Raw genomic sequence first — 9,803 nt, forward strand, 5'->3', positions numbered from 1 at the left:
GAGTGGTAAACTTCTGTTATGGCAGGAAAATATTCTAACACTTGGGATTTGAGTTCACTTGACTTGGATACACGACGGTGCATAATAAATCGATCAAATGTATTTATAAAGCACCTTTTTATGTCAGGAGATATCACACAGTGCTTATACAGAAACCCAGATTACACTCCCAGTTGTGATTCGGCTAGAATAAGATGAATGACTGGAAAGAAGAGTAGTATTTGTGGTGTCTGGCGACGTAATCAATAACGATACTGTGTCAGGCTATTAGCTCTATTTGCCTGTCAGAAGAATCGTGGTGGAGTATTGCGCTCCAGGGTTTACTGGAACTATACCGTGCGTCCAGTGGTTGATTCGCTGGATGTATTGTTGTCATGAATGAATAAAAACGTGCGTGAGAGACCAGGCGCAGTTCAGTCTGTAAGCATGGATACCACTATTGGAGTCTCGTTTTTGGACCCGTTGAATGATTACGAGTTAATTCATCGTATTGGGACTGGCACGTATGGGGATGTGTTCAAGGTGAGTGGGGAAAATGTCAGATCGGCTTGGAGATTAGCACACATACGCGTTTTAATAAACTCCATATGGGTTAGGTTACTGCCCCGTGTCACGTAGCCTAGCTGTTTAAAAACAAGTTTTTATTTATTCCACAATTGAAATATTGTTCGATTTTATGGAGATTTTAGCCACAACTTTAAAACAGTATTTTAAAAAGCTACCATATTGTTTTAATCAATGTGTCCTTTCAAATCTAATCAAACTTTTACGCACGTAATTAACAATATAGGCTACCATCTAAAACCTTTTTATTACCACAACCAATAACAAGGGATATGCAGATAAGGTTGGCGGTATGTCGCCCCTGCCTGCCTCGCTGCTATTTGAGAATAATGCGGGCATAGGAGAGATACAGTACGTGCACACATGTTAATGATGCTCGGTGCCTATAATGCCCATTCCACTGGCTAGTAGTTCATCTTCTGCTGATCAGTATTCACAATCAGGCTAGGATGGCATCCGGGCTGATCCATTAGTCCAACATCCATTAGGACCCTTAAAGGAACATTTATAAGGGCTCAGACATTCCATTCCATTCCATTGTATTAGACCTGCTAAACACTTTTTATTTGCTCTCCTCTCAGCAGTACTTTTATTCTGTGCTGCTTTTGTGACAGAAGAATATTTCATATATCACCGTTTAAGTCAGGTGGATGATACAAGATATCAAGTTTGAAGGGCACTGACTTTTATCAGCACTGTTTAATGGATCTTGGCTGTTGACGCCCAATTTATGTTGAAAGGTATTTTTTCGATCAGTCTCTTCTATTTTGACTCGGTGATGTGAGCTGCGGGAAACAAACATCCTGTAATCCCACCCTGAATGTCTCATACATGCATCCTGCGAGGGAGACAGACTCAAATCGCTGTGTGTCTCTCCTCCCCTACCCGAAACATTTCCTATCCAATAGGCTACAAATGTAAACAGACATACAATGGAAAACATTTACTGTAAGCACAATTATGTTAACTTTTGGGCTAATGAACTCTGTTGAACTCTGCATCCAGCAAATAAGTAGATAAAGCATGTCTGGTTGCAGGGGTGTATGCTGGATGAAGAACAGATTTATGAACAATTCAAAATATCCCTTTGAAATGCACTTTGTTTCTCTCAGTCTTCGAAGTTACATAATGTGAACCCCCCCATGCTTTAGCCACATGTAAATGCCCGGGCTGTGCCTGCTTGCTGTGAATGAGGAAACTGTTACTGTCCCACTACCTCGCCGTACTCTTCTTCTCCTCCACTGTTCTGTTTCTCCAGCTTTAGTGGAGCTGCCTGGAGGTCAGGGGTCAAACCACTGGCCCTGTTACCTAGTGGGCTCTCTGACTGTGGACATTCAAGGTGACCATTGTTCACAAGATCCACAAAACTTCTTGCTACCCAGCCGAGGGATCAGTTTTCAAGTGTGTGATCTTTTGTGGCGATGTAACTAATAAAAAGTATGTCACTCGCTGCATAGTCAAGAATGGTTTGTTTTCCTGATAATCGCAAAGACCCCATTAGGTGTTTTCTTTTATAAGTGAATAGTTCCTTTTGTCTTGTATTCTGGTGTGCATGCAAAAGTAAGCCAAAGACAGGATGAGGAGTACGTACGTTCATAGTTATATGCTTGTTATGACCTGACGAGATTGCCTGAGGTTCGATGGTGGGGGAAAACCCACAGAACAAAAAACTGTTTCACAAACCAGCAACCGCACTGCAGAGCCCAGTCATCACTGTCACACTGTGGGCTGCAGGTCGTTTGTCACTGTACATTACATCACACACACACACACACACACACACACACACACACACACACACACACACACACACACACACACACACACACACACACACTACCATTTGCGCTGTTACTGCAGTTGTGGGCCTATCTATCTCTCACTGAATATCATTAATGGTCCAAGGCCAGTTTAATGTAACACGCTACTGAGATGTGTAATACAGGAAAGCTGTCTGTGGTTTTGTTGTATGTAATTTCCACTCTGATTCAATAAAGCTTTGTGAGAAAGAACTTATGGAATCTTGATCAAAGTTTTATTTTCAGTCCCATTGTCTGTAACTCTATCCCACAGCACACTGTTATTTCAGGCTGCCAAGTGACGAACCTTAAAAGAGACATTACTGTCACATCAGTCACAGGAACTGCTCTAGTATAACGGGGAAAGAAACATGAATTCGGTGTTGCCAAGCATCAGGTTTTGTTTACAGGCAACCTGATAGCCCATTGGCTGATTCTATGCTTGTTGTGCATAGAGAGAGCTAAGGGTCTTAAAACCTGACTTCACATCAACGTTTGACCTTTCTGAAAGAATGGGAGCAATACATATTTACAGGACAAAACAGGAGGAAATGGATGAACGTTGGATGGACAGTGGATGATCGTCGGATGGACATTGCAAACAACATCCTTTGGATTCAAAAGCAAGGACTTTTCCCTCAGCACTTGTTACATAACGGCTGATGTCCCAATATAAACCATGTCGCTGACCTTGACACTTTTAAAGCTCTAAGTCTGTCTGCATCCGAGTTTGAAGTGAAACCCTATTCCTTATGCATGCCCTGCTAAAAAGTAGTGCACTATACAGGGAATAGGGTCGAGGAATGTACCACATCAGTCACTGGCTTCATTAATAAGTGCATCGACATCGTCGTCCCCATGGGGACCGTACGTACATATCCCAACCAGAAGCCATGGATTACAGGCAACATGAGCTAAAGGCTGCTGATTTCAAGGAGCGGGACACTAATACGGATGCTTTTAAGAAATCCCGCTACGCCCTCCAACGAACCATAAAACAGGCAAAGAGTTAATACAGGACCAAGATCAAATCCTACTACTCCGGCTCTGATGCTCGTTGAATGTGGCAGGGCTTGCAAACTATCACGGATTACAAAGGGAAACCCAGCCGCGAGCTGTCCAGTGACGCGAGCCTACCAGGACGCATACTGAGAGCATGCACTGACCAGCTGTGAAGAGTCTTCACTAACATTTTCAACCTCTCCCTGATCCAGCCTGTAATACCTACGTTTCAAGCAGACAACTATAGTCCCTGTGGCCAAGAATGCCAAGGTAACCTGTCTAAATGACTATCGTCCCGTAGCACTCACATCTGTAGCCATGAAATGCTGTTCATTGCTCACATCAACAACATCATCCCAGACCCTCTGGACCCACTCCAATTTGCGAACTGTCCCAACAGATCCACAAATGACGCAATCTCCATTGCACTCCACACTGCCCTTTCCCACCTGGACAAAATGAACACCTATGTGAGAATGCTTTTCACTGACCAAAGCTCAGTGTTCAACACCATCACTCCTCCAAGCTCATCACTAAGTTAAGGACCCTGAGATTAAACTTCCTGATGGGCTGCCCCCAGGTGATGAAGGTAGGCAACAACACCTCTGCCACGCTGACCCTCAACACAGGGCCTTTAGGGGTGCGTGCTTAGTCCCCTCCTGTATTCCCTGTTCACCCACGACTGCGTGGCCACACACGACTCCAACACCATCATTAAGTTTGCAGACAACACGACAGTGGTAGGCTTGATCGCCGACGATGATGATGAGACGGCCTAAAGGGAGGATGTCAGAGACCTGGCAGTATGGTGCCAGGACAACAACCTCTCCCTCAACGTCAGCAAGACAAAGGACCTAATCGTGGACTACAGTAAACATTCACATTCACATAAACGGGGCTGTAGTGAAGCGGATCGAGAGCTTCAAGTTCCTCGGTCTCCACATCACTAAGGACCTATGATGGTCCAAACACACCAACACAGTCGTGAAGAGGGCACGACAACACCTCTTCCCCCTCAGGAGGCTGAAAATATTCTCAAAAACAGTTGCACCATTGAGAGCATCTTGACTGGCTGCATCACTGCCTGGTAATGCAAACTGCTTCGCATCCGACCGCAAGGAGCTACAGAGGGTAGTGCGTACGGCCCAGTACATCACTGGGCATGAGCTCCCTGCCATCCAGGACCTCTACACCAGGCGGTGTCAGTGGAAGGCCCTAAAAATTGTCTAAGACTCCAGCCACCCAAGTCATAGACTGTTCTCTATACTACGGCACGGCAAGCGGTACCAGAGTGCCAAGTCTGCAACCAAAAGGCTCCTGAACAGCTTCTACCTCCAAGCCATAAGACTGCTGAACAGTTAATCAAATGTCTACCCGGACTATTTACAAAGACACCCTTGTTTTTTTGTTTTTTGCACTGACATTCTTGTACCGGCTCTATGAACACTCACTGGACTCTACCCACACGCTCACTGGACTCTACCCACACACTCACACATACTACACTCACACATACTACACTAACACACACACACACACACACACACACACACAAAATACAGTGCATTTGCAAAGTATTCAGACCCCTTGACTTTTTCCACATTTTGTTACGCTACAGCCTTATTCTAAAATGGATGAAATAGTTTTTTCCCCCTTATCAATCTACACGCAATACCTCCATAATGACAAAGCAAAAACATTTTGGGGGAAATTTTAGCAAAATGATAAATAAAAAACTGAAATATCACATTTACCTAAGTATTCAGACCCTTTACTCAGTAAAGTTTCTCATGGTCTGAGAGTCCTTTACGTGCCTTTTGGCAAACTCCAAGCGGGCTGTCATGTGCCTTTTGCTGAGGTGTGGCTTCCGTCTGACCACTCTACCATAAAGGCCTGATTGGTGGAGTGCTGCAGAGATGGTTATCCTTCTGGAAGGTTCTCCCATCTCCACAGAGGAACTCTACAGCTCTGTCAGAGTGACCATCGGGTTCTTGGTCACCTTCCTGACCAAGGCCCTACTCCCCCGATTGCTCAGTTTGGCTGGGCAGCAAGCTCTAGGAAGAGTCTTGGTGGTTCCAAACTTCTTCCATTTAAGAATGATGGAGACCACTGTATTCTTGGGGACCTTCAATGCTGCAGAAATGTTTTGGTTCACTTCCCCAGAACTGTGTCGACACAATCCTGTCTCTGAGCTCTACAGACAATTCCTTCGACCTCGTGGCTTGGTTTTTGCTCTGACATGCACTGTCAACTGTGGGACTGATATAGACAGGAGTGTGCCTTTCCAAATCATGTCAATCAATGGAATTTACCACAGGTGGACTCCAATCAAGTTGAAGAAACATCTCAAGGATGATCAATGGAAACAGAATGCACCTGAGTCTCATTGCAAAGGGTCTGAATACTTCTGTACTTACGGTATTTCTGATTTTTATTTTTAGTATATGTGCAAAAATGTACAAAAAATCAGTAATGTGTATAGATTTTATTGAGTTAATTTTAGAATAAGGCTGTAACGTAACAAAATGTGGAAAAAAAGTCAAGGGCTCTGAATACTTTCCGAACGCACTTGACGTACACACATGCAAATTGACGCCACACACACACACACACACTTACACAATACATGTACATGGACACCTACATGTACATATTACCTCAATTACCTTGTAGCCCTGCTCATTGACTCAGTACCGGAACTCCTTGTATGTAGCCTCTTTATAGTTATTTAATATTTTCTCTGTATACATCAATGATGTCGCTCTTGCTGCTGGTGATTCTCTGATCCACCTCTACGCAGACAACACCATTCTGTATACTTCTGGCCCTTCTTTGGACACTGTGTTAACTAACCTCCAGACGAACTTCAATGCCATACAACTCTCCTTCCGTGGCCTCCATCTGCTCTTAAATGCAAGTAAAACTAAATGCATGCTCTTCAACCGATCGCTACACTCACCTGCCTGCCCGTCCAGCATCACTACTCTGGACGGTTCTGACTTAGAATATGTGGACAAATACAAATAACTAGGTGTCTGGTTAGACTGTAAACTCTCCTTCCAGACTCACATTAAGCATCTCCAATCCAAAAATAAATCTGGAATCGGCTTCCTATTTCGCAACAAAGCATCCTTCACTCATGCTGCCAAACATACCCTCGTAAAACTGACTATCCTACCTACCGATCCTTGACTTCGGCAATGTCATGTATAAAATAGCCTCCAACACTCTACTCAGCAAATTGGATGCAGTCTATCACAGTGCCATCCGTTTTGTCACCAAAGCCCCATATACTACCCACCACTGCGACCTGTATGCTCTCGTTGGCTGGCCCTCGCTTCATATTCGTCGCCAAACCCACTGGCTCCAGGTCATCTATAAGTCTTTGCTAGGTAAAGCCCGCCTTATCTCAGCTCACTGGTCACCATAGCAGCACCCACACGTAGCACCCACTCCAGCAGGTATATCTCACTGGTCACCCCCAAAGCCTATTCCTCCTTTGGCCGCCTTTCCTTCCAGTTCTCTGCTGTCAATGACTGGAACGAATTGCAAAAATCACTGAAGCTGGAGACTCATATCTCCCTCACTAACTTTAAGCATCAGCTGTCAGAGCAGCTCACAGATCACTGCACCTGTACATAGCCCATCTGTAAATAACCCATCCAACTACCTCATCCCCATATTATTTATTACTATTTTTTGCTCCTTTGCACCCCAGTATCTCTACTGCACATTCATCTTCAGCACATCTATCACTCCAGTGTTTAATTGCTGAATTGTAATTTCTTCGCCACTACAGCATATTTATTGCCTTACCTCCCTAATCTTACCTCATTTGCACACACTGTACATATATTTTTTTTCCATTGTGTTATTGACTGTATGTTTTCTACACCTGTTGTATTCAGCGCATGTGACAAATCCAATTTGATTTGAGGGTGCTATTTCGGACGCACCCTGGGACTGTGTAGAACAGACAGACCTCTCACCATCCAACACACCCTGTCTCCTGCTGTTGCATCAATACAAGGTTATGCTGAATGTCAGAGATAGCAGGTGACCAGCCGGGCCAGAAGACAAGGAACTAACTAATATTGGGTCTTTTATCATCATGATGGCTGACTAGGGGGGTTGGGTCTTGGATGGATGCCCAGGGCCTCCAAACAGAGATGAAAATGCATTAATAAAAAGTTAGAGAAAAAAACGATAATAGACTGTTGTAAATAGAGCAATTGCAAGGAGTCATCAACAAGTTGATGCAATAGACGTAAGGAAACATTGATTAATGTTGGTTTTGTTCCACTCTAATGGAATCTAGTGCTCTAGACCTATGTCCTGCTGCTGACTAATATATGGCATTCTGTGGCCTGTATACTCTGTAGCCTGTTCACAGGAAAGTTCACACTAGTAATCACTCACAGCTAACTTTATCCTTTCCTTCAGGCTCGAAACATCAGGAGTTCAGCAATGGCAGCCATCAAAATAGTCAAACTGGATCCTGGTAAGTGAAAAGCTCAGTGTTGTCAGACCTGTATTATGGGTCATTTCTTGCATGTTTAGCCTTCATCCATATTTTGTGTAGTACATTCTTAACTCTTTGTAAACAATATATTGTGTGTGATACAGCGATACAACTACTACTAGTATTAGCAGCAGTAGTGGCACGAATAGTAGTAGTAGCATCAGCAGCAATAGTAGTAGTAGTAGCAGCACTAGAAGTAGTAGCAGCAGTAGTAGCAGTAGCAGTAGTAGTAGTAGCAGTAGTAGTAGCAGCAGAAGTAGTAGCAGCAGTAGTAGCAGTAGCAGCAGTAGTAGTAGTAGTACTAGTAGTAGCAGCAGTAGTAGTAGTAGCAGCAGTAGTAGTAGTACTAGTAGTAGCAGCAGCAGAAGTAGTAGCAGCAGCAGTAATAGTAGTAGCAGCAGTAGTAGCAGCAGCAGCAGCAGTAGTAGCAGCAGTAGTAGTAGTAGCAGCAGCAGTAGTAGCAGCAGCAATAGTAGTAGTAGCAGTAGTAGTAGTAGTACTAGTAGTAGCAGCAGTAGTAGCAGTAGCAGCAGTAGTAGTAGTACTAGTAGTAGCAGCAGCAGAAGTAGTAGCAGCAGCAGTAATAGTAGTAGCAGCAGTAGTAGCAGCAGCAGCAGCAGTAGTAGCAGCAGTAGTAGTAGTAGCAGCAGCAGTAGTAGCAGCAGCAATAGTAGTAGTAGCAGTAGTAGCAGCAGCAGCAGCAGTAGTAGTAGTAGTACTAGTAGTAGCAGCAGTAGTAGCAGTAGCAGCAGTAGTAGTAGTACTAGTAGTAGCAGCAGCAGAAGTAGTAGCAGCAGCAGTAATAGTAGTAGCAGCAGTAGTAGCAGCAGCAGCAGCAGTAGTAGCAGCAGAAGTAGTAGGAGCAGCAGTAATAGTAGTAGCAGCAGTAGTAGCAGCAGCAGCAGCAGTAGTAGCAGCAGTAGTAGTAGTAGCAGCAGCAGTAGTAGCAGCAGCAATAGTAGTAGTAGCAGTAGTAGCAGCAGCAGCAGCAGTAGTAGCAGCAGTAGTAGTAGCAGCAGTAGTAGTAATAGCAGCAGTAGTAGTAGCAGAAGTAGTAGCAGCAGTAGTAGTAGCAGCAGTAGTAGTAGCAGCAGTAGTAGTAGTAGCAGCACAAGTAGTAGTAGCAGCACAAGTAGTAGTAGCAGCAGTAATAGTAGTAGCAGCAGTAGTAGTAGTAGTAGTAGTAGTAGTAGCAGCAGCAGTAGTAGCAGCAGCAGTAGTAGCAGCAGCAGTAGCAGTAATAGTAGTAGCAGCAGCAGCAGTAGCAGTAATAGTAGTAGTAGCAGCAGCAGTAGCAGCAGCACAAGTAGTAGTAGCAGCAGTAGTAGTAGTAGCAGCACAAGTAGTAGTAGCAGCACAAGTAGTAGTAGCAGCACAAGTAGTAGTAGCAGCAGTAGTAGTAGTAGCAGCAGCAGCAGTAGCAGCAGTAGTAGCAGCAGTAGTAGCAGCAGCAGTAGTAGCAGTAGCAGTAGTAGCAGCAGCAGTAGTAGCAGCAGCAGTAGCAGTAATAGTAGTAGCAGCAGCAGTAGCAGTAATAGTAGTAGTAGCAGCACAAGTAGTAGTAGCAGCAGTAGTAGTAGTAGTAGCAGCAGTAGTAGCAGTAATAGTAGTAGCAGCAGCAATAGTAGTAGCAGCAGTACTAGCAGCAGTAGTAGGAGCAGCAGTAGTAGTCGTAGCAGCAGTAGTAGCAGCAGCAGTAGTAGCAGCAGCAGTAGTAGCAGCATTAGTAGTAGTAGCAGCAGTAGTAGCAGCAGTAATAGTAGTAGTAGTAGTAGTAGCAGCAGTAGCAGCAGTAGTAGCAGCAGCAGTAGCAGTAATAGTAGTAGTAGTAGCAGCAATAGTAGTAGTAGCAGCAATAGTAGTAGTAGCAGCAATAGTAGTAGTAGTAGTAGTAGTAGTAGAAACACTAGTAGTAG

General features: G+C 44.3%; 1 protein-coding gene across 1 annotated transcript in view; it reads left to right on the top strand.

Moving 5' to 3' along the window:
- The first annotated feature begins 13 nt into the window (after positions 1-13).
- The window catches only part of LOC106608590 (mitogen-activated protein kinase kinase kinase kinase 2), a 45,211-nt gene continuing 35,421 nt past the window's right edge, over positions 14-9,803 (top strand). Inside the window, exons 1-2 of the mRNA XM_082977388.1 lie at positions 14-522; positions 7,809-7,866. Coding sequence (XP_082833514.1) covers positions 379-522; positions 7,809-7,866 — 202 coding nt within the window. The 5' untranslated portion in view covers positions 14-378. The remainder of the gene's footprint in view (positions 523-7,808; positions 7,867-9,803) is intronic.

This window comes from Salmo salar, chromosome 07 (genome assembly GCF_965601325.2).
Source record: "Salmo salar chromosome 07, fSalSal1, whole genome shotgun sequence".
In the NCBI taxonomy this organism is placed as follows: Eukaryota; Metazoa; Chordata; class Actinopteri; order Salmoniformes; family Salmonidae; genus Salmo; species Salmo salar.